At 59.0% G+C, this 23,305-nt stretch overlaps 1 protein-coding gene and 1 non-coding gene across 2 annotated transcripts; both read left to right on the top strand.

The window, feature by feature from the left end:
• The first annotated feature begins 3,679 nt into the window (after nt 1-3,679).
• LOC126037078 (chromodomain-helicase-DNA-binding protein 8-like) lies at nt 3,680-23,305 on the top strand. The gene is made up of 31 exons (XM_049797296.1): nt 3,680-3,684; nt 4,962-5,016; nt 5,911-6,498; nt 8,960-9,322; nt 10,247-10,620; nt 11,105-11,219; nt 11,294-11,488; nt 11,595-11,663; nt 11,748-11,803; nt 12,137-12,254; nt 12,342-12,425; nt 12,542-12,679; nt 12,790-12,915; nt 13,005-13,244; nt 13,351-13,527; nt 14,144-14,287; nt 14,379-14,634; nt 14,957-15,170; nt 15,259-15,454; nt 15,549-15,716; nt 16,353-16,532; nt 16,641-16,751; nt 16,847-17,058; nt 17,816-18,015; nt 18,105-18,261; nt 18,357-18,446; nt 19,796-19,899; nt 20,012-20,126; nt 21,580-21,655; nt 21,743-21,797; nt 23,097-23,305. The coding sequence occupies exons 1-31, from the start codon at nt 3,680-3,682 to the stop codon at nt 23,303-23,305; spliced, it is 5,190 nt and encodes a 1,729-aa protein (XP_049653253.1).
• Nucleotides 21,380-21,458, top strand: LOC126037079 (small nucleolar RNA U6-53/MBII-28). Its single transcript, XR_007505482.1, has one exon. It is a non-coding gene; the product is annotated as a small nucleolar RNA U6-53/MBII-28 (small nucleolar RNA).

Raw genomic sequence — 23,305 nt, forward strand, 5'->3', positions numbered from 1 at the left:
GTGGGGGGATATAGGGGGCTATGGCAGGTATAGGGGCGTGTAGGTGGCCCATAGAGCTCTATAGGGAGGATACGGGGCCACATAGCCCCTCCCCCACTCTGACATCATCAGGACCCCCCCCAAAAAAATGAGGCAACCCCCCCTTCCCCAGTTTTGTGTCCCCGCCCCTCCCCCCCCTTTTGTCCCACCCCCCTAATGACCCCTCCCCCCAGGAACGAGACTTCCCGGTTGGAAGCCGCCCCCCACCGCGCCATCCAGCTCATCGCCAATCCCAGGTGACGTTGGGGTTTTGGGTGGGGCAGGGCGGGGCGGTGGGTGGGAGGGGCCAAACCCCACCCCCAGAAACCAGCTGTGCCCCTCCCCCACGGTTTGGCGGCGTCTCGGCGCGCCGGTGGTGGAAGAGGAGGGTGGGGAGGTCTTCCAAGGCGTTGGCGTTGGCCAAGGCGTTGGCGTTGGCCAAAAGTTTGGCCAAGTCGTTGGCCGAGAGGTCGGCGTTGGCCAAAAGTTTGGCCAAGACGTTGGCCGAGAGGTCGGCGTTGGCCAAACGTTTGGCCAAGTCGTTGGCCGAGAGGTCGGCGTTGGCCAAACGTTTGGCCAAGACGTTGGCCGAGAGGTCGGCGTTGGCCAAACGTTTGGCCAAGACGTTGGCCGAGAGGTCGGCGTTGGCCAAACGTTTGGCCAAGACGTTGGCCGAGAGGTCGGCCTTGGGCAAAAGTTTGGCCACGTCGTTGGCCGACAGGTCGGCCTTGGGCAAAAGTTTGGCCAAGACGTTGGCCGAGAGGTCGGCACTGCCCAAAAGTTTGGCCAAGACGTTGGCCGAGAGGTCGGCACTGCCCAAAAGTTTGGCCAAGACGTTGGCCGAGAGGTCGGCACTGCCCAAAAGTTTGGCCAAGAAGTTGACCAAGGGGTCGGCACTGCCCAAGGCGTTGGCCGCCATGTTGGCCAAGACGTTGGCCGTGTCCTAAGACGTTGGCCAAGACGTTGACCTTGGCCAGCGCGTTGGCCAACACACAACAGGCCGCCTTGGATGTTGCCAGCGCCGGTGGGGCGTTGGTTATGGGGCTAAGACCCAAGATGGTGTCAACGCCACGCCCCCTCAAGCCACGCCCATCCCAAACTCCACATTTGGGGGCTTTTCACCCCAAAATTTAAGGGTTTTGCTACTTATTTTTTAATCTTCTTCCGAGCCCACCCCCCAAAAAGGGGCGTTTTGGGGCAAAACGTGCCGCGCGGTTCTCTTTACTTTGAATGGAAAACTCAACGTTATTGAGTTTTAAGTTGGTTAAAAATTGCCAAAATTGGCGTTTAAGGCAATTTTTAAAGTGGTTTTGAGGATTATTTATTGCTAATTTACGTTTGTTGGGTTTTAGAGATAAACAAGGGGTTTTCACCCTGTTCTTTATAAGTTTTTTTGAAAAGAGAAGATAAAAATGTGTAATAGGTTTACGTTCTTGTTTTTGTTCAAAAAAAAACCACCAAAAAAAGGGTTTTTTAACCTTTTTACTAAAAATGTAATAATTTCACCAGGAAAAGCCCACTTAAGGTTTTTAATTAATTGGAGAGCGGTGTATTGTATTTTCGTGATTTAATTTATTCCCTCGCCGAGCGGCTTTGGCTCTGGGGAGAATGATTGTAGCTCCTGGTTTGGTTTTGGGTTAATTTTGCAGGAAAAAGGTTAATGTGGAGCAAGGTAGCTCCATTGTGGGGTCGTTGGGTGCCGGTTTGAGCTATTTGGGGATTTTAAATGGATTTTTCGGGGTGCATTGGCCCCAATTTTGACCCCGATTTTCTCAGGGTTTGTTAATTGTGAATTTTTATGCCTTTTGTTAACACAAAAAAGTCAATTGGAGGGGAGGATTTGGGTGCTATTTGGAACAAGTTTTGGGGTTAAAGTTGATATATTTTTTTAGGAGAGTTAGTCACGATATTGATCCCAATTTCCTCAGAAGCTAGTTAGAATTCTTGCTGCTTTTTATTAATAAATAAATTGGGGGGGGGGGGGGGATTTTGTGCCATTTTCCAGTTATTTCTTCGTTCAAACCTGATTTTTTTCAGGGGTTTTGGCCTCAATTTTGATCCCAGTTTCTTCAAAAACAAAAAAACCCTGGTTAATTATGAGCTTTTTAGTCTCATTAACGAAAATGACCATTTTGGGGGGATTTGGGCGCAGTTTCGCGTGATTTCTGTAGTTTCAAACTGCTTTTTTGAAAGGGCTTGGCCCCAATTTTAACCCCAATTTCCTCGAAAACGGTTAATAATGTTTTTTTTTCTCCCTGTTGGTTTTTCATTAACAGAAAAAAATCCGTTTGGGGGGATTTGGGGGTTAAAACTGGTTCTTTGGCCACAACTTTAACCTTGACTTTCTCGGGAATGTTTAATTCTCAATTTTGATGTTTTATATTGACAAAATAGTCATCAGTTTGAGGAAAATTTGGGTGCAATTTTCAGCTATTTGGGTGGTTTTTTCGAGGGGCTTTGCCCCCGCTTTCCTCAGCGGTGTCAAACCATCCGGTTCCCCCCCCCCCCCCTTTTTTTATTTTAACTAAAACTGTTAATTTTGTGGTGGAATACCTTTATTTTTGGCAGCTATTTCGTATTCCAGCGCACGATTGCGATTTTGAGGCGGGGGGGAGAATTGAGGGGCTGGGGGGTGTTTTGGGGTGAAATCAGGGAGGTTTGGGGGTTAAATCAAGGGGGTTTGGGGGTTAAATCAAGGGGGTTTTGAGGTGAAATTGGGCGTTTTGGGGTGAAATCAAGGGGTTTGGGGTGAAATCAGGGAGGTTTGGGGGTTAAATCAAGGGGGTTTTGAGGTGAAATTGGGCGTTTTGGGGTGAAATCAAGGGGTTTGGGGTGAAATCAGGGAGGTTTGGGGGTTAAATCAAGGGGGTTTGAGGTGAATATGGGGGGTTTGGGGGTGAAATCAAGGGGGTTTGAGGTGAAATTGGGCGTTTGGGGGTAAAATCAAGGGTTTTGAGGTGAAATCAGGGGGGTTTGGGGTTGAATCAAGGTGGTCTGGGGTTGAGTTGGGGGGTGGCTAAATCAAGGGGTTTTGGGGCTAAGTCAAGGGGTTTTGGGGCTATATCAAGGTGGTTTGGGTTAAATCAAGGGGTTTGGGGGCTAAATCAAGGCGTTTTGAGGTGAAATCAGAGGAGCTGGGGGTTAAAGGGGTTTGGGGTGAAATCAAGGGGGTTGGGGGCTAAATCAAGGGGTTTGGGGGGGGTTGAGGTGAAATCAAGGGCTTTGGGGGTTAGATGGAAGCATTTGAGGTTTAAACGAAGGGGGTTTGGGTTTAAACGAAGGGGATTTGGGGGCTTAAGCCAGGGGGTTTGGGGCCTTAAACCAGGAGGGTTTGGGCCTTAAACCAAAGGGTTCGGGGTTGAAACCATGTTGTTTTGTGTTGTGGTTTTTTTTTTTCGTGGTGCCGTTTATTATTTTTTTTGTCGTCCGCGCGGGCGCCCTGAGGGCCGGCGTCGCAGGGGTTAAGTCCCCTCATCCCCTCAGCGCCCACAAGATGGCGGCCGCGCCGGGGCGGGGGGGGGGGGGGAGGGGAGGGGAGGGGCGGGGACCGCCGCCTCAGGCAACCGCCGCGGCCACACCCTCCCCCTCCAAACCCCGCCCCCTTCCCCCCCCCTCACCCTCTCCACCAATCGTCTCCTTTTTCCTCCTCGCCCGTTAACCAATGGCGTGAGGAGAACTGAGAGGAGGGAGGGGCGGGGCTTGAGAAGGAGCCGGTTGGGGTGCGGCGTGCGCGCGCCCTCCCCCCCTCCCTCCCTTCCCCCCCCCCCCCCCTTTCCCGCCGCCCCTTGTTCTCGCGCGCGCCCGCGGGGTGAGGCCACCGACGAAACGCGGGGGGGGGGGGGGGGGGGCGGGGAGGGCGGCGGCGGGGGGGGGGGGGGGGGGGGGAGGCCGTCCATATTCTCCCCCCCCTTTTCCTTTTCCTTGCCCCTCCCCCACTCTCCGGAGGACCCCCCCCCCTTTTCCCCTCCCCCCCCCCCCCCCAAGGTAAGGCCCCGGCGGTTTTAATTTGGGGGGGGGGGGGCGGGGGGAGAGAGGGAGGGGGGGGTGTTTGGCGACCCCCCCCCCCGTCATCACCTCACGGTGGTTTGGTCCCGCTGAGGGAGGGGGGGAGGTTGCGGGGGGGGGGGGGGGGGGCACCAGTGAGACCAGTTGGATCGAACTGGGAGGCCCAGTTACCCCCTGACTGGGCTGCCCAGTTCTCCCCATTCCCCTCTTACTGGGCTGCCCAGTTCCCCCAGTATTGGGGACCCCAGTTCTCCCCATTCCCCTCTGACTGGGCTGCCCAGTTCTCCCCAGTTCCCCCCCTTACTGGGCAGCCCAGTTCCCCCAGTATTGGGGACCCCACTTCTCCCCATTCCCCCCTTACTGGGCAGCCCAGTTCCCCCAGTATTGGGGACCCCACTTCTCCCCATTCCCCCCTTACTGGGCAGCCCAGTTCCCCCAGTATTGGGGACCCCACTTCTCCCCATTCCCCTCTGACTGGGCTGCCCAGTTCTCCCCAGTTCCCCCCCTTACTGGGCACCCCAGTTCCCCCAGTATTGGGGACCCCACTTCTCCCAATTTCCCCCTTACTGGGCAGCCCAGTTCCCCCACGACTGGGCAGCCCAGTTCTCCCCATTCCCCTCTTACTGGGCAGCCCAGTTCTCCCATAATTGGGCATCCCAGTTTTCCCCCTTTTTCTTTTACTGGGCACCCCAGTTCTCCCCAGTTCCCCCCTAACTGGGCATCCCAGTTCCCCCATGACTGGGCACCCCAGTTCTCCCAATTCCCCTCTTACTGGGCACCCTAATTCCTCTCTTACTGGGCAACCCAATTCCACCATGATTGGGCACCCCAGTTCTCCCCCTTTCCCTCTTACTGGGCGTCCCAGTTCACCTCTTACTGGGCGTCCCAGTTCTCCCATGACTGGGCACCCCAGTTCCCCCCATTCCTCTTTTGCTCAGGGTCCCAGTGCCCCAGTTCCCCCCTAACTGGGCGTCCCAGTTCCCCTCTAACTGGGTACCCCGGTTCCCCCCATTTCTCTCTTACTGGGCGTCCCAGTTCCCCCCTCACTGGGCACCCCAGTTCCCCCCATTCCTCTCTTGCTGCGCGTCCCAGTTCCCCTCTTACTGGGGCTCCCAGTGCCCCCCATTCCCCTCTTACTGGGGATCCCATTTTCCCTCTTACTGGGCGCCCCAGTTCCCCTCATCCTTCTCTTACTGGGCACCCCAGTGCCCCCATTTTCCCTCTTACTGGGCTCCCCAGTTCCTGCAGGACTGGGCACCCCAGTTCCCCCCTTACTGGAGCTCCCAGTTCCCCCCATCCGCCTCTTACTGGAGCTCCCAGTACCCCCCCACTTCCCCTCTTACTGGGCACCATTCCCCCCCCTCGCACCCGCAGCCAGTTTTGGGGGAGTCTGTGCATTTTTGGGGGGGGGGGGGGGCGAGATTTATTGAAAGGGGTGACCCCAAATTTGGAGGGGTGGGGTCATTCAGGGGGCGGGGTCAGTTGGGGGGGCGGGGTTTTGTGGAGGGGGGGGAGGGCAGCACTTTTGGGGGTTCCCCCCCCCTTAATTTTTCTTTTTTTTTTTTTTTTCTCCCCCCACAGCTCGGAGGTCCGGACCCCCCCGCCGCCCCTCGCAGCCTGACGTGAGCCCCCGCCCCCTTCCCAAACCCTCCCCCCTCTAGGGGGGGAGGGGACCCCCCAAAAAACCCACCCTCCCTCCCCCTTTTTTTTTTTTTTTTTTTTTAACACCCCCCCCCCCCAAAAAAAAAACCAAAAAAATGGCCGACCCCATCATGGACCTTTTCGACGACCCCAACCTTTTCGGGCTCGACCCTTTAACGGACGAAACCTTCGCCCCCCCTTCCCACGATCCCATCGAAGAAGCTTTAGGTTTAACGGGGGCTTTAGAACCCCCCCAACCTCCCCCGGACCCCCCCCCCGGATCCCCCCGCGCCCCCTCCGGAACCTTCTTTGCCCCCCCAAAATCCACCCGATCCCCCTCGATCCCAAATTCCCCCCGAACGTGACGTTCTCAGTCAAGGCAACCCCTTTATGGGGGTCTCGGCTTCGTTACCCCCCACCCCTTCTTCCTCCGGGGGGGGTCCTCAACCTCCCAAAATCGTTATCCTTAAAGCCCCCCCGGGGGGGGCGACGCCCTCGGGTCCCACCCAATCGCCCGCCCTTCCCGTAGCGGGCGGGGGGACCGCGCCCAACGGCGGAAAAGTGACTTTCGCCAAAGTTTTAACCGGCGCCCCGCAACTTCGACCCGGCGTTTCCATCGTTACCGGTAACGCCGCCGCCGTTTTAACCGGGAAAGTGACTCCAGCCGGAACCGGGGGGGCTACCGGAACGGCCCCCCCAGCCGCCGCCGCCGCCGTTCACCGATTGGTTCAACCGGGAAGACCTGTCAAGCAATTGGTTTTGCAACCGGTCAAAGCTGGGGGGGCCGGGACCCCCCTCAAACCCGCCGTCACCCTCACGTCGGCGCCGGCGCAGGTGACGTGGGTGGGGGGGGCGGCGACGTGGGTGGGGGCACCCATGGGTGGGTGTTTTGGGGGTTGGGGTCTTCGGGGTTGGGTGGGGGGGGTCTTCAAGGTTGGGGTTGTCTTCTTGGGTTGGGGTTTTTGAGGTTCGGGGGGGGGCTCGGGGTGAGGCGGGGGGTGGGGCTGTGGGGTTGGGCGGGGCACAGGGTGGGGTGGGAGGGGCTTGGAGGGTGGGGTTGTCCCTTTGGGTGGGGGGCTTGGGGGTTGGGGTCTTCAGGGTGGGGGGCTTCAAGTTTGGGGTTGTCTTTTTGGGTGGGCGTCTTTGGGTTTGGAGGGCTCAGGGTGATTTGTCGGGGGCCACCGGAGTCTGGGTCACCTCCCACCAGCGGGGTCCCCAAAGTCCTTGAGGTCCCCCAAATTGGGGTCACCACCCCATGGTGTGGTCCCCCAAATCCTTGGGGTTCTCAAGATTGGGGTCACCCCACCGTAACAGGGTCCCCAAAATCCTTGAGGTCCTCAGGATTGGGGTCACCTCCCTGTAGCGGGGTCCCCAAATTTCCTGAGGTCCTCAGGATTGGGGTCACCACCCCATGGTGTGGTCCCCAAAGTCTTTGGGGTCACTTGCCCATAATCGGGTCCCCAAAGTCCTTGAGGTCCCCAAGATTGGGGTCACTGCCCTATGGTGGGGTCCCCAAAATCCTTGAGGTCCTCAGGATTGGGGTCACTTCCCCATAATTGGGTCCTCAAAGTCCTTGGGGTCCCCAAGATTGGGGTCACCACCCCGTGGTGGTGTCCCCAAAGTTCCTGAGGTCCTCAAGATTGGGGTCACCACCCCTTAAGGGGGTCCCCAAAGTCTTTGAGGTCCCCAAGGTTGGGGTCACCTCCCCGTAATTGGGTCCTCAAAGTTCCTGAGGTCCTCAAGATTGGGGTCACCACCCCTTAAGGGGGTCCCCAAAATCCTTGAGGTCCCCAAGATTGGGGTCACCACCCCGTAGCGGGGTCCCCAAAGTTCCTGAGGTCCTCAAGATTGGGGTCACTTCCCCATAATCGGGTCCTAAAAGTCCTTGGGGTCCCCGAGATTGGGGTCACCACCCCGTGGTGGTGTCCCCAAAGTTCCTGAGGTCCTCAAGATTGGGGTCACCACCCCTTAAGGGGGTCCCCAAAGTCTTTGAGGTCCCCAAGGTTGGGGTCACCTCCCCGTAATTGGGTCCTCAAAGTTCCTGAGGTCCTCAAGATTGGGGTCACCACCCCTTAAGGGGGTCCCCAAAATCCTTGAGGTCCCCAAGATTGGGGTCACCACCCCTTAAGGGGGTCCCCAAAGTTCCTGAGGTCCTCAAGATTGGGGTCACTTCCCCATAATCGGGTCCTAAAAGTCCTTGAGGTCCCCAAGATTGGGGTCACCACCCCATAACAGGGTCCCCAAACTCTTTGAGGTCCTCAGGATTGGGGTCACCTCCCCGTAGCGGGGTCCCCAAAGTTCCTGAGGTCCTCAGGATTGGGGTCACTTCCCCATAATCGGGTCCTAAAAGTCCTTGGGGTCCCCGAGATTGGGGTCACCACCCCGTGGTGGTGTCCCCAAAGTTCCTGAGGTCCTCAAGATTGGGGTCACCACCCCTTAAGGGGGTCCCCAAAGTCTTTGAGGTCCCCAAGGTTGGGGTCACCTCCCCGTAATTGGGTCCTCAAAGTTCCTGAGGTCTTCAAGATTGGGGTCACCACCCATTAAGGGGGTCCCCAAGGTTGGGGTCACCACCCCATAACAGGGTCCCCAAACTCTTTGAGGTCCTCAGGATTGGGGTCACCTCCCCGTAGCGGGGTCCCCAAAGTTCCTGAGGTCCTCAAGATTGGGGTCACCACCCCTTAAGGGGGTCCCCAAAGTCTTTGAGGTCCCCAAGGTTGGGGTCATCTCCCCGTAATTGGGTCCTCAAAGTTCCTGAGGTCTTCAAGATTGGGGTCACCACCCCTTAAGGGGGTCCCCAAAATCCTTGAGGTCCCCAAGATTGGGGTCACCACCCCATAACAGGGTCCCCGAACTCTTTGAGGTCCTCAGGATTGGGGTCACCTCCCCGTAGCGGGGTCCCCAAAGTTCCTGAGGTCCTCAGGATTGGGGTCACCACCCCTTAAGGGGGTCCCCAAAGTCTTTGAGGTCCCCAAGGTTGGGGTCACCTCCCCGTAATTGGGTCCTCAAAGTTCCTGAGGTCTTCAAGATTGGGGTCACCACCCATTAAGGGGGTCCCCAAAGTCTTTGAGGTCGTCAAGGTTGGGGTCACCTCCCCGTAATTGGGTCCTCAAAGTCCTTGAGGTCCCCAAGGTTGGGGTCACCACCCCATAACAGGGTCCCCAAAGTCCTTGAGGTCCCCAAGATTGAGGTCACCTCCCCATAACGAGGTCCCCGAGTTCCAGCTCACCACCCACGCTCCCCGTCACCCCGTTCTCGCCCTGACCCCGCCCCTTTTTTCCCCCCGTCTCTCCTCCAGGGCGAATCAAAACGCATCACTTTGGTGCTCCAACAGCCGCCGGGCGGTAGCGCCCCCCCCGGCCAACGCCACGTGGTGTTGGGTAGTTTACCGGGCAAGATCGTGTTGCAGGGCAACCAATTGGCCGCTCTCGGTCAAGCCAAAGGGACGCCGGGTCAACCCGCCAAGGTGGTCACCATCCAACTTCAGGTTCAACAACCCCCCGCCGGCCAACCGGGAGCTCCTCAGAAGATCCAACTCCTCCAGCAACCCGCCGGCGCCGGCGGGCAGCCGGCTCCCGTGGCCGTCTCCTCCGTGCCGCAGGTGGTGGGGGGGACGGGGCAGAGGTTGACGGTGCCGTTGAAGGTGGTTCTACAGCCCCAGGTGAGCGTCGGCGAGGATTTGGGGCGACCGGGAAGCTGAAGAGCTTCTTGCGGGGGGGTGGTCCCGGCATTTTGTCCAACTACGGTCCCTGTTGTGCCGAACCCTCGATCCTGGTGTCGCGCCCAACTCTTGGTTTTGGTTGTACCCAAGCTTTTGTGCTGGTGTCGCACCCGATTTTGGTCCCCGTTGTGCCCGACCGTTGGCCGTGGCATTGCGCCCGACCCTTGGTTTTGGTTGCACCCAACTCTTGGTTTTGGTTGCACCCAAGCTTTTGTCCTGGAGTTGCACCCAACCCTTGGCTGCGGCGTTGCACCCAACTCTTGGTTTTGGTTGCACCCAAGCTTTTGTCCTGGTGTTGCACCCGATTTTGGTCCCCGTTGCGCCCAACCGTCGGCAGCGGCATTGCGCCCGACCCTTGGTCTCCGTTGCACCCAACTCTTGCTTTTGGTTGCACCCAAGCTTTTGTCCTGGAGTTGCGCCCAACTTTCGGCTGCGGCGTTGCGCCCAACTCTTGGTTTTGGTTGCACCCAAGCTTTTCGCCTGGTGTTGCACCTGATTTTGGTCCCTGTTGCGCCCAACCTTCAGCCGCGGCGTTGCGCCCAACCCTTATCTCTGTTGTGCTCAACATTTGACATGGTGTTGCGCCCAACCTCGGCCACGGTTTTGTGCCGAACCCTTGGTCTCCATTGCGCCCAACTCTTGGTTTTGGTTGCACCCAAGCTTTTGTCCTGGAGTTGCGCCCAACCGTTGGCTGCGGCGTTGCGCCCAACTCTTGGTTTTGGTCGCGCCAAAGCTTTTGTCCTAGAATTGCGCCCAATTTTGGTCCCAGTTGCACCCGACCTTTGGCCGCGGCGTTGCGCCCAACCCTTGGTCTCCATCGCGCCCAACCTCGGTGCCACCGCGATTTTTGGCTTTTCTCCGCAGGCCGGCTCATCTCAGGGCAGTTCTCCCGGTCTATCGGTGGTGAAGGTGCTGAGCAGCAGCGAAGTAGCCGCCCTGGCCAGCCCCGGCTCGCGGGGCGCCTCGGAGGAAAGCCGCAAGCTGGAGCACCAGAAGAAGCAGGAGAAAGCCAATCGCATCGTAGCCGAGGCCATCGCCCGTGCCCGAGCCCGGGGCGAGCAGAACATCCCCCGTGTCCTCAACGAGGACGAGCTGCCCAGCGTCCGGCCCGAGGAGGAGGGCGAGCGGAAGCGCCGGCGGAAAGGGGCCGGCGAGCGCGGTGGACCCAAGGAGGAAAGACCCCGCAAGGGCAAGGGTCAAGGTGGCTCCGGCAAGAGCAAGGGGCGCAGCAAACCCAGGTGAGATCTCCTCAGCTCCAAAAAACGACGTATTTTCACCCAAATTTAGCTGGGAGGGGTCTGGCCACGGGTGCGTGTCCTTGTTGGGGTGGCCCTGGCATTGCCCAACCGTGGTCTTTGTTGTTGACCAACCATGGTCTTCATTGTCGCCCAGTGGCGGCCCCTCGTTGTTGCCCAATGACGGCCCTCATTGCCCAACCGTGGTCTTCGTTGTCGCCCAACGGCGGCCCCTCGTTGTCACCCAACCATGGACTTCGTTGTTGCCCAACGGTGGCCCTTCATTGGTGCCCAACAGTGGCCATCATTGACCAACCGCGGTCTTCGTTGTCGCCCCAGTCACGCTCGTTTGCCCCCCAACCCTGGCCATTGTCCCCAACCTTTGGCCCTTGTTGTCCCCCAACCCTTGGCCTTGGAGTAAACCCCCGGAGAAGGGATCCATCCGTCCCATCTCCGCCCTCCTAACGCTCCCATCTCGCCCCGGTAGCACCATCACGCCGGTGGTGGGGAAGAAACGGAAACGCAACGCCTCCTCCGACAACTCGGACGCTGAGGTGATGCCGGCGCAGTCGCCACGGGAAGAAGAAGAAACCAGCGTGCAGGTACGGAGACGCCGCCAGCGGAGGTCCGCACCGTTTTGGCACGGATGGGGGCCGCATCCTGTTTTCCTTTCCAGAAACGGCGGTCGAATCGGCAAGTCAAGCGCAAGAAATACACCGAAGATTTGGACATCAAGATCACCGACGATGAGGAAGATGAAGAGCTGGACGTGACGGGGCCGGTCCGACCCGAGCAACCGCCGGTCCCACAACCCCCTGTGCCGGAGCCAGAGCCGGAGGGCGAGACGTTGCCCTCCATGCAGTTTTTTGTGGTGGGGGGTCTTCGCTTTATCTTCTCGGTTGCTGTTTTGTGGCATCTGCCACGATCTTCGTCTTCTTCCGCCGTCATCTTCATCTTTTTCTCTTCTCCGCCTCCAGGAAAACCCCAGCGAGGAAGATGCGGCCATCGTGGACAAGGTCCTCTCCATGAGGGTGGTGAAGAAAGAGGTGAGCAACCACCGTGGCGGCGGCGGTGAGGGGTCTTTTGCCGACATTTTGCCAACTCTTAACGTCCCTCCTCGTTCTCCGCAGCTTCCGTCGGGGCAGTTGATCGAGTTGGAGGAGTTTTTCGTCAAGTACAAGAACTAGTAGGTGGCCGGAGGAGGTGGGATGGGTTTGGGGTGTCCCCGTGGGGTCTACGGCACGTTTGGACCCTTGGCGCCCCGCCGGCGGACTCCTCGTTGGGCCGCGACGGTTGGGTTGAGCTCTCCAAACCCAACGGAGGGGACGCGGCGGTGAGCCCAACAACTTGTCGACGCTTCTACGACGAGGCGGCTGTCGACAAAGGGTGTTTTTTTCACGCCAATGTTGCTCAAAAATGGCCTTACCGCCCCCAAATCCCTTCACCGTGGCGGTGGGGGGGGGGGCTTTGCCGCGTGGACGTGACTCTTTGCCCCCTTGTCCCGTGTTCCCCCCCCCAGCTCTTATCTCCACTGCGAGTGGGCCACCATCGACCAGCTGGAGAAGGACAAGAGGATCCACCAGAAGCTGAAGCGTTTCAAGACGAAGATGACGCAGATGCGACACTTTTTCCACGAGGTGCTGGTTTGGGGGGGGCGGGGGGGCACGGAAGGGGTTTTGGGGGTTCGGCGAGACCGCTCACCACCCCCCTCCTTATCTTCAAAGGATGAAGAACCTTTCAACCCTGACTACGTGGAGGTAGACCGTATTTTGGATGAGTCCCACAGCATCGACAAAGACAATGGGGAGGTGAGCGAGGAGGAGAGGACGGGGCGACGGGGGACTTCCGTCCCCCCCAAAAAACGGCATTTCCCGTCACCGGCACCCCCTTTTTTTTGTCCCACCCATCCTACTCCCGGTTGCAGCCGGTGGTTTACTACCTGGTGAAGTGGTGCTCCCTACCCTACGAGGACAGCACATGGGAGCTCAAAGAGGACGTAGACGAGGGGAAGATCAGGGAGTTCAAACGCATCCAAGCCCGACACCCGGAGCTCAAACGTTTGGTGAGCATCCGGGTCCTCTCCCACCTCTCCGCGTCCCCCCCACACCCCAATTTCGGCAGCCGCCGATGTCATCTCCGTCCCCGCCACCCCACCTTCCTTTTTCCTCCCAGCCCCGTCCCCAAGCCGGTTCCTGGAAGAAACTGGAGCTCTCCCACGAATACAAAAACCACAACCAGCTTCGCGAATACCAACTGGAAGGGGTCAACTGGTTGCTCTTCAACTGGTACAACAGGCGAGTGGCGGAACGGGACGGTGGGTGGGGCGACACGGGGGACGTTATCTCCCAATCGCCGACCGGCCGTTTTGTTTCCCTCCCCGCAGGCAGAACTGTATTTTGGCCGACGAGATGGGCTTGGGCAAGACCATCCAGTCCATCGCTTTCTTGCAAGAAGTCTACAACGTCGGCATCCGGGGTCCTTTCCTGGTTATCGCTCCGCTCTCCACCATCACCAACTGGGAGCGAGAGTTTAATACCTGGACGGAGATGAACAGCATCGTTTACCACGGCAGTTTGGCTTCCCGGCAGATGATCCAACAGTACGAGATGTACTGCAAGGACTCGCGGGTAGGATGTCGTTGGGTCTTCTTGGCTTCGAGACGCTTCCGAAAACTCTTCCCTGAGGTTTGGGGATGAGGTTGGAGCCACCTCCCTACCTTCGTCCCCTCCCCAGGGTCGTCTCATCCCCGGAGCCTACAAGTTTGACGCTCTCATCACCACCTTCGAGATGATCCTCTCGGACTGCCCCGAGCTGCGGGAGATCGAGTGGCGTTGCGTCATCATCGACGAGGCCCACCGCCTCAAAAACCGCAACTGCAAGTTGCTCGACAGCCTCAAGCACATGGACCTGGTGAGAGATGGGGTGGAGAAGGGGACGGGGAGGGGGACACGGAGACCCCAACTCCTCTCCGTGGGGCAGAACGGGGTTCCCTGAAGGTGTGCGTGGGGGTCTGGGTTGCATCCGGAAATGTTTGGGCTCATCCCATGCCGCGGGGATTGGTTTTGGAGGTGTGTGGGGGGGTCTTGGTTGCATCTGGAGATGTTTGGGCTCATCCTGTGCCACAGGGATTGGTCTTGAAGATGTGCGGGGGGGGGAATTGGTTCCATCTTGAGATGTTTGGGCTCATCCTGTGCCGCGGGGATTGGTTTTGGAGGGGTGGGGGGGGTCTTGGTTGCATCTGGAGATGTTTGGGCTCATCCTGTGCCACAGGGATTGGTCTTGAAGGTGTGCGGGGGGGGGAATTGGTTCCATCTTGAGATGTTTGGGCTCATCCTGTGCCGCGGGGATTGGTTTTGGAGGGGTGGGGGGGGTCTTGGTTGCATCTGGAGATGTTTGGGCTCATCCTGTGCCACGGGGATTGGTCTTGAAGGTGTGTGGGGGGTGCTGGTCATACCTGGAGATGATTGGGCACATTCCGTGCCTGCCCCACCCCAAATCCTAACGTTTTACACCCTCTGGTTTTCAGGAACACAAAGTTCTCTTGACGGGCACCCCGCTCCAAAACACGGTGGAAGAGCTCTTTAGCCTCCTGCACTTCCTGGAGCCTTCCCAGTTCCCTTCCGAAGCAGAATTTCTCAAGGATTTTGGGGACCTCAAAACCGAGGAGCAGGTGAGAACATCGGGAGGACCCCGAACCCTTCCCCGGCTACTTGGCTCCTTCCTGACCCGCGGTGACGTTGCCCCGCTGGTCCCCCTTGTAGGTGCAGAAGCTCCAGGCCATCCTCAAGCCCATGATGCTCCGTCGGTTGAAGGAAGACGTGGAGAAGAACCTGGCGCCCAAGCAAGAAACCATCATTGAGGTGGAGTTGACCAACATTCAGAAGAAATACTACCGGGCCATCCTGGAGAAGAATTTCTCCTTCCTTTCCAAAGGCGCCGGTCACACCAACATGCCCAACCTCCTCAACACCATGATGGAGCTGCGCAAGTGCTGCAACCACCCCTACCTCATCAACGGTGAGGAACCAGGGGCGGGCAACGACGCGGCGGGGCGTCCCTCGTCCTCCCACCGCCGGTGGACGACCTCTGGGGGCTAACGCCACCCCGTCCCTGCTTCTCCTGGCCTCGTCCTTTCTTCCGCCGAGGACTTGGCCTCTTGGATTTGGCGTTTGCCTTCCCCAACCTCCGTAGAGCCGTCCGTTGGGCTCAACGTTGTGTGGGGGAGATCTTCCGGCTCACCCGGTTGGATTTTGATGCCCCTCGAGTCTTGCTTTGGCGGGGTGTCTCCCGAGAAGGTCTCGCGTGCCACCCCGTTGACGGTCCCTTCCCTTCCCGACAGGCGCAGAGGAGAAGATCTTGGCCGAATTTCGGGAGTCTTGCCACCACCACGTCCCCCACGACTTCCACCTCCAGGCCATGGTCCGCTCGGCCGGCAAACTGGTTCTCATCGACAAGCTGCTGCCCAAGCTGAAAGCCGGCGGCCACAAGGTGCTCATCTTCTCCCAGATGGTGCGATGTCTCGACATCTTGGAGGACTACCTCATCCAGAAGAGGTGAGAAGGGGGGACGACGAGGTGACGGGTGGGCCCGGCGGGGGGACCCTCGCGCCCTCCCTGAACGCGGTTCCGGTGATCTCGGTAGGTACCTGTACGAGCGGATCGACGGACGGGTACGGGGCAACCTACGGCAAGCCGCCATCGATCGCTTTAGCAAACCCGACTCGGATCGCTTCGTCTTCCTCCTCTGCACCCGGGCAGGCGGTTTGGGCATCAACCTCACCGCCGCCGACACCTGCATCATCTTCGATTCCGATTGGAATCCCCAAAATGACCTCCAGGTAGAGGCCGGCTCCGCCCCACCGCCACGGGTTTGGCGTCGCGTTGCCTTCGTCCTGACCTGATCCCCACCCGCCCTCTCCTTCCTTCCTCCAGGCTCAAGCGCGGTGTCACCGGATCGGGCAGAGCAAGGCGGTGAAGGTCTACCGCCTCATCACGCGGAATTCCTACGAGCGGGAGATGTTCGATAAAGCCAGCCTCAAACTGGGGCTGGACAAGGCCGTGCTGCAGTCCATGAGCGGACGCGAGGGCAACATCGCGGGGGTGAGGCATCTTCCGAGGGAAACGGGGCGTGAAGATCTTGGGGATGAGGTCTTCCGAGGGAAATGGGGCATGAAGACCATGAGGATGAGGTCTTCTGAGGGAAAGAGGGCTTGAAGGCCACGAGGGTGAGGTCTTCCAAGGGAAATGGGGCGTGAAGATGACAGGGATGGGATCCTTCAAAAGAAAGGGGGCATGAAGGCCACTGGGATGAGGTCTTCCAAGGAAAATGGTTTGTGAAGACCCTATGGATGGTCTCTTCCAAGGGAAATACAACGTGAAGATCTGTGGGATGAGGTCTTCCAAGGGAAACGGGGTCTGAAGACCATGGAGATGGGGTCTTCCAAGGGAAACGGGGCATGAAGACCATAGGGATAGGGTCCTTCAAGACAAACATGTTGTGAAGACCCCGGGGGTGGAGTTTTCCAGGAGAAATGCATTGTGAAGACCTTGGGGAAGGGGTTCTCCCAGGGAAACGGGACGCAAAGACCTTGGGGAAGGGGTTCTCCGAGGGAAACGGGACGCAAGGACCCTAATCTTGAGGGACATGGGGCTTGGGGTTGTTTTGGGATGGGAGCAGGTCCCATGGGCCACCCGCTTCACCCAATGCTCACCTCCCTTCTCCGTTCTCCCCGGCAGATCCAGCAGTTCTCCAAAAAGGAGATCGAGGACCTGCTGCGCAAAGGGGCCTACGCGGCCATCATGGAAGAGGACGACGAAGGCTCCAAGTTCTGCGAGGAAGACATCGACCAGATCCTGCTGCGCCGTACCACCACCATCACCATCGAGAGCGAGGGGAAGGGTTCCACCTTTGCCAAGGTATTTCCGCGCGCTTTTCCCGCCGTTGCCGAGCCGGAGGCGGGGAGAAACATCTCCCACCTTGGAGTTTGTCGGTGAACATCTCCCAAACTCCTCACCCAACCCCAGGCGAGCTTCGTGGCTTCCGAAAACCGCACCGATATCGCGTTGGATGACCCCAATTTTTGGCAGAAGTGGGCCAAGAAAGCCGACCTGGACCTGGACCTGCTGAATAGCAAGGTTTGAGCCGGGAAGGGGGACAACCATGGGGTTGGGTCGGCGGTGGGGCCGTCACGGGGCAGCGCTTGATCGGTTTTCTCCATCCCATCTTCCAGAACAACCTGGTGATCGACACGCCACGGGTGCGTAAGCAGACGCGACATTTCAGCACCCTTCGGGACGACGACCTGGTGGAGTTCTCGGACCTGGAGAGCGAGGATGAGGAGAGACCTCGATCCCGTCGCCACGACCGGCATCACCACGCCTTGCACCACGCCTACGGTCGCACCGACTGCTTCCGCGTGGAGAAGCACCTCTTGGTTTACGGGTGAGGAAGGGCTTGGGTTCAGCTGTGCTCTGGTGGCAACCACGGGATGGTTCTTGGTGGAGAAAGTAGATCGGGTCTAGATCTACGTGTGGTTTGGTGGCAACCACGAGCAGATGTTTGGTGGAGAAAGCAGACTGAGTGCAGGTCCGGCCCTGCCGCGGTGGCAACCGTAAGTAGATAACTTGGTGGAGAAGGTAGACCAGGTCCAGTTCCATCTTTTCTCTGGTGGCCACCATGAGTAGATAACTCAGTGGAGTAGGCAGACTAGGTCCGGTTCCACCTCTTCTCTGGTGGCAACCTTGAGTAGATAACACGGTGGAGAAGGCAGACCAGGTCCAGTTCCAGCTTTTCTCTGGTGACAACCTTGAGTAGACGGTGGAGGAGAGAGCGGACAAGCTCCAGCTCTTCTCTGGTGGCCACCATGAGTAGATAACTCGGTGGAGAAGGTAGACCAGGTCCAGTTCCACCTTTTCTCATGGTTGTCACCAGAGTAGATGGTGGAGGAGAGAGTGGACAAGCTCCAGGTCTTCTCTGGTGGCAAATATGAGTAGATAACTCGGTGGAGATGATAGACCAGGTCCGGTTCCACCTCTTCTCTGGTGGCAACCGTGAGTAGAGGGTGGAGGGGAGAGCGGACGAGCTCCAGCTCTTCTCTGGTGGCCACCATGAGTAGATAATTGGTGGAGATGGCAGCCGGGACTTTGGGAAACTCCAGCCGAGAACCTCCTCGGCCACTGACCCCATCTTCCCCCGCCAGCTGGGGTCGATGGCGGGAGATCCTGTCCCACGGGAGGTTCAAACGCCGTCTTTCGGAGCGAGACGTGGAGACCATCTGCCGGGCCATCTTGGTCTACTGTCTCCTGCATTACCGCGGTGACGAGAACATCAAAGGCTTCATTTGGGATCTCATCAGCCCCACCGAAAACGGCAAGGCCAAGGAGCTCCAAAACCACTCGGGTGAGGGTCTACAGGAGCTTCGGGACAACCGGGGACCTCTTGAGGTCCCACCTTGACGTCTTTCTCCTTCTTCCACCCCGTTTCTCCAGGTCTTTCCATTCCGGTTCCTCGGGGTCGTAAGGGGAAGAAGGTCAAGTCCCAAAGCACCTTTGACGTCCACAAAGCCGAGTGGATCCGCAAATACAACCCCGACACCCTCTTCCAAGACGAGAGCTACAAGAAGCACCTCAAGCACCAATGCAACAAGTAGGTTGAGATTTTCTTGGAAGGTCCCCTTTGTCCCCTTTTCTGTGGTTTTTTGGGGTTTTTTTGGTTGACTGTCCCATCCCACCATCTCCCAGGGTTCTGCTGAGGGTGCGGATGCTCTACTACCTGCGGCAGGAGGTGATCGGGGACCAGGCGGAGAAGGTGCTGGCGGGAGCGATGGCCAGGTGAGTCTGGGGGACCTTTGTTGAGGTGCTCCGGGGTCTGTTTGGGGTGCTCCAGCCCTATTTGGGGTGGTTTGAGGTGCTCCAGAACTTTTTTGGGATGCTCTGGCCCCTCTTTGGGGTGGTTTGATGTGGTCCAGCTCTACCATGAGCTGGTTTGAGGTGCTCCAGATCCTCTCTGGGGTGCTCCAGCCCCTTTTGAGGGTGTCCTGGGGTGTCCCAGTCCCTCTTTGGGGGGCTGCAGCCCCACTTTGGGGTGGTTTGAGGTGCTCCAGAACTTCTTTGGGGTGCTCTGGCCCCTCTTCGGGGTGGTTTGGGGTGCTCCAGCTCTACCATGAGCTGGTTTGAGGTGCTCCAGACCCTCTCTGGAGTGCTCCAGCTCCTTTTGAGGGTGTCCCGGGGTGTCCCAGTCCCTCTTTGGGGTGCTGCAGCCCCACTTTGGGGTGGTTTGAGGTGCTCCAGACTCTCTCTGGGGTGCTCCAGCCCCTTTTGAGGGTGTCTTGGGGTACCCCAGTTCCTCTTTCGGGTGCTCCAGCCCCACTTTGTGGTGGTTGAGGTGCTCCAGACCTTCTTTGCAGTGCTCTAGATGCTCTTGAGGGTGTCCTGGGGTGTCCCAGCCCCACTTTGGGGTGCTCCAGGCTCTTTGTGGGGTGGTGGCAGGTGCTCCAGACCCTCTTAGGGGTGTCTTGGGGTGCTCCAGCCCCACTTTGGGGTGGTTTGAGGTGCTCCAGAACTTCTTTGGGGTGCTCTGGCCCCTCTTTGGGGTGGTTTGGGGTGCTCCAGCTCCACCATGAGCTTGTTTGAGTTGCTCCAGACCTTCTTTGCGGTGCTCCAGCCCCTTTTGAGGGTGTCTTGGGGTGCCCCAGTTCCTCTTTGGGGTGCCCCAGGCCCTCTTTGGGGTGCTCCAGCCCCGCTTTGGGGTGGTTTCAGGCTCTCCAGTCCTGCTTTGGGGTGGCTTGAGGTGCTCCAGAATTTCTTTGGGGTGCTCTGGTCCCTCTTTGGGGTGGTTTGGGGTGCTCCAGCTCGGTTTGAGGTGCTCCAGATCTTCTCTGGGGTGCCCCAGATGCTCTTGAGGGTGTCCTGGGGTGCCCCAGTCCCTCTTTGGGGTGCTCCAGACCCCTTTCTGGGGTGCTGGAGGTGCTGCAGCCCCTCTTGGGGGTGTCTTGGGGTGCACCGGCCCCACTTTGAGGTGGTTTGGGGTGCTCCAGCCCCACTTTGGGGTGGTTTGAGGTGCTCCAGACTCTCTCTGGGCTGCTCCAGTCCCACTTTGGGGTGATTTGGGGTGCTCCACTCCCACTTTGGGGTACCCCTGACCCCCCCCAATCACCCCATTTTTCCCCCCCCATCCCCAGCGAGATCGACATCTGGTTCCCGCTGGTGGAGCAGCTGGAGGTACCGACCACTTGGTGGGACGCCGAAGCCGACAAATCCCTCCTCATCGGGGTCTTCAAACACGGTATGTTGCAGGGGTGGGGAGCCAATTTTGGGGTGAAACCCAGCAGAATTGGGGTTGTAACAGTGTGTCGTCCACACCCCCCGTTTTTTTTTTTTTTGGTGGGGGAGAACAGGCTACGAGAAATACAACACCATGCGTGCCGACCCCGCTCTCTGCTTCTTGGAGAAAGCCGGCCGCCCCGATGAGAAGGCTATCGCTGCCGAGCAGCGCTTGGACGTCGGGGAAGGGTGAGTTTGGGGGGACCCCTGCCACAAATTTGGGGGGCTCCGGCCTCTCTTTGGGGTGTCCTGGGGTGCTGCTGCCCCTATTTGGGGGGCTTTGGGATGCCCCAGTCCCTCTTTGGGGTGCTCCAGCCCCTTTCAGGGGTGCCTTGGGGTGCTCCATACCCTCTTTGGGGTGGTTTAGGGTGCCCCAGCCCCTTTTGTGGGTGTCTTGGGGTTCCCCAGCCCCTCTTTGGGGTGTCTTGGGATGCCCCAGAATCTCTTTGGGGTGCTCCAGCTCCTCTTTGGGGTGTCCTGACCCCACTATGGGGGGCTTTGGGGTGCCCCAGCCCCTTTTGTGGGTGTCTTGGGGTGCCCCAACCCCTCTCTGGGGTGCCCCAGCTCCTCTTTGGGGTGCTCCAGCCCCTTTTGGGGGTGTCTTGGGATGCCCCAGAATCTCTTTGGGGTGCTCCAGCTCCTCTTTGGGGTGCCCTGACCCCACTATGGGGGGCTTTGGGGTGCCCCAGCCCCTTTTGTGGGTGTCTTGGGGTACCCCAGCCCCTCTCTGGGGTGCCCCAGCTCCTCTTTGGGGTGCTCCAGCCCCTTTTGGGGGTGTCTTGAGATGCCCCAGAATCTCTTTGGGGTGCTCCAGCTCCTCTTTGGGGTGTCCTGACCCCACTATGGGGGGCTTTGGGGTGCCCCAGCCCCTTTTGTGGGTGTCTTGGGGTACCCCAGCCCCTCTCTGGGGTGCCCCAGCTCCTCTTTGGGGTGCTCCAGCCCCTTTTGGGGGTGTCTTGAGATGCCCCAGAATCTCTTTGGGGTGCTCCAGCTCCTCTTTGGGGTGTCCTGACCCCACTATGGGGGGCTTTGGGGTGCCCCAGCCCCTTTTGTGGGTGTCTTGGGGTGCCCCAGCCCCTCTCTGGGGTGCCCCAGCTCCTCTTTGGGGTGCTCCAGCCCCTTTTGGGGGTGTCTTGGGATGCCCCAGAATCTCTTTGGGGTGCTCCAGCTCCTCTTTGGGGTGTCCTGACCCCACTATGGGGGGCTTTGGGGTGCCCCAGCCCCTTTTGTGGGCAACTTGGGGTGCCCCAGCCCATCTTTGGGGTGGGTTGGGGTGCCCCAGCCCATCTTTGGGGTGCCCCAGCCCCTCTCTGGGGGCCTTTGGGGTCCCCCCTTCCCCTCCCCAGCCCCACTTTGGGGTTACCCATATCCCTTCACCCCATTTTAGGGACAATTCCCCCCCACTACACACTTTTGGGGACCCCCCCTCCTAATTTTGGGGGTGCCGATGATGACCACGCCATGCTAATACCGACCAGCTGTGGGCTGGGATGAGTTCAATCTCTTCAAGAGCTGAGGCACCCAAAGTTGGGGGGGGGGGGGGGTTGGATTTTGGGGGGTCAGGGGGACGTTTTTGGGGGGTGTCGGGGTCTTTATTTTTGGGGAACCCCCCCCTCATCGTCCTTGTGCCCCCCCCCGGCAGCGTGGATTTCGATAAAGACTGCGAAGACCCCGAATACAAGCCCCTCGCGGGGACGGCGAAGGAGGTGGACGACGAGGTATTTGGGGGGGCTCTCCCCCCCCTAAATCTGCCCCCCCAAAATTTGGGGGGGACGACCCTGATTTCTTCCCCCCCCCCCAATTAGACGGACCCTCTGATGCTGCTGGACGAGGAGATCTCTGTGGTGGACGGCGATGAAGGTAATGGGGGTGGGCCAGCCCTATAGGGTCCCTCTGCCCTATAGAATGCTTCTGCCCTATAGAGTGCCTCTGCCCTATAGGGTTTCTCTGCCCCATATCCCCTATAGGGCTGGCTTTGACCCTGCTGTCCCATAGGGACCCCCAGACCTATAGGATACCCTGGGGGACCCTACAGGGCTGAGCCTGACCCAGAGGGACCCCCAGAGCTATAGGATATCTCATCCTTAAATCCCAATGGGACACTAGGGAGAGCTATAGGACCCCTTGGGATCGCCCCAAACCCCGTGGGGCCCCCCAAAACCCTATAGGAAACCCCATCCCTATAGGATGGGTCTCCCCTATATCTGTATGGGATGTCAATGAGACTTATAGGACCCCATGGGCTCCCCCCCAAACCCCATAGGGACCCCCGAACCTATAGAATGGCTCATCCCTACACCCTATGGGACCCCAAGGTGACCCATAGGACCCCTTGGGCCCCCCCAAATCCCATAGGGACCCCCAACCCCTATAGGATATCTCGCTCCTATATCCCTATGGGACCCCAGGGAGACCCATAGGACCCCTTGGAACCCCCCCAAACCCCATAGGGATCCCCATCGCTATAGGATATCTTACCTTTACACCCCATGTGACCCCAAGGAGACCCATAAGACCCCATAGGAACCCCCCCCCCAAGCCCATAGGGACCCCCCCAAACCCCATGGGGACACCCATCCCTATAGAATATCTCGTTCCTACGCTCTATGGCACCCCAAGGAGACCCATAAGACCCCATAGGGACACCCCCTAACCCCATAGGGACCCCCCAACCTATAGGATGGCTCACTCCTACACCCTATGGGATGCCAAGGAGACCCATAAGACCCCTTGGGACCCCCCCAAACCCCATAGGGACCCCCCCAACCTATAGGATGGCTCACTCCTACACCCTATGGGACGCCAAGGAGACCCATAAGAGCCCTTGGGACCCCCCCAAACGCCATGGGGACCCCCCCAACCTATAGGATGGCTCACTCCTACACCCTATGGGACGCCAAGGAGACCCATAAGACCCCTTGGGACCCCCCCAAACCCCATAGGGACCCCCCCAACCTATAGGATGGCTCACTCCTACACCCTATCGGACACCAAGGAGACCCATAAGACCCCATAGGGACCCCGCCCTAACCCCGTAAGGACCCCCCAACCTATAGGATGGCTCACTCCTACCACCCTATGGGACCCCAAGGAGACCCATAGGACCCCTTGAGGTTCCCCCCTGACCCCCCTTTTCCCCCCAACCCCCCCTTTTCCCAGGCCAACCCCCCCAACCGGGTCAACCTTTCTGGCCGCCGGGTTCGGTGCTGACGGCTCGCTTACGCCGGCTGATCACCGCCTGCCAACGTTCCTACCAACGGGAACAGCTCCGCGTGGAAGCGGCCGAACGAGGGGATCGGCGTCGGCGGCGCTGCGAAGCCGCCTGCAAGCTGAAGGAGATGGCCAGGAGAGAGAAACAGCAGAGGTAA

Source organism: Accipiter gentilis, unplaced genomic scaffold, assembly GCF_929443795.1.
Source record: "Accipiter gentilis unplaced genomic scaffold, bAccGen1.1, whole genome shotgun sequence".
Taxonomy (NCBI): domain Eukaryota; kingdom Metazoa; phylum Chordata; class Aves; order Accipitriformes; family Accipitridae; genus Astur; species Astur gentilis.

What these genes read in the sequence shown, in the direction of transcription:
- LOC126037078 (XM_049797296.1), top strand. An exon ending in CCACCCCTACCTCATCAACG is followed by an intron (nt 14,635 to 14,956) that starts GTGAGGAACCAG and finishes CCTTCCCGACAG; the next exon opens with GCGCAGAGGAGAAGATCTTG. An exon ending in CGCTTGGACGTCGGGGAAGG is followed by an intron (nt 20,127 to 21,579) that starts GTGAGTTTGGGG and finishes CCCCCCCGGCAG; the next exon opens with CGTGGATTTCGATAAAGACT.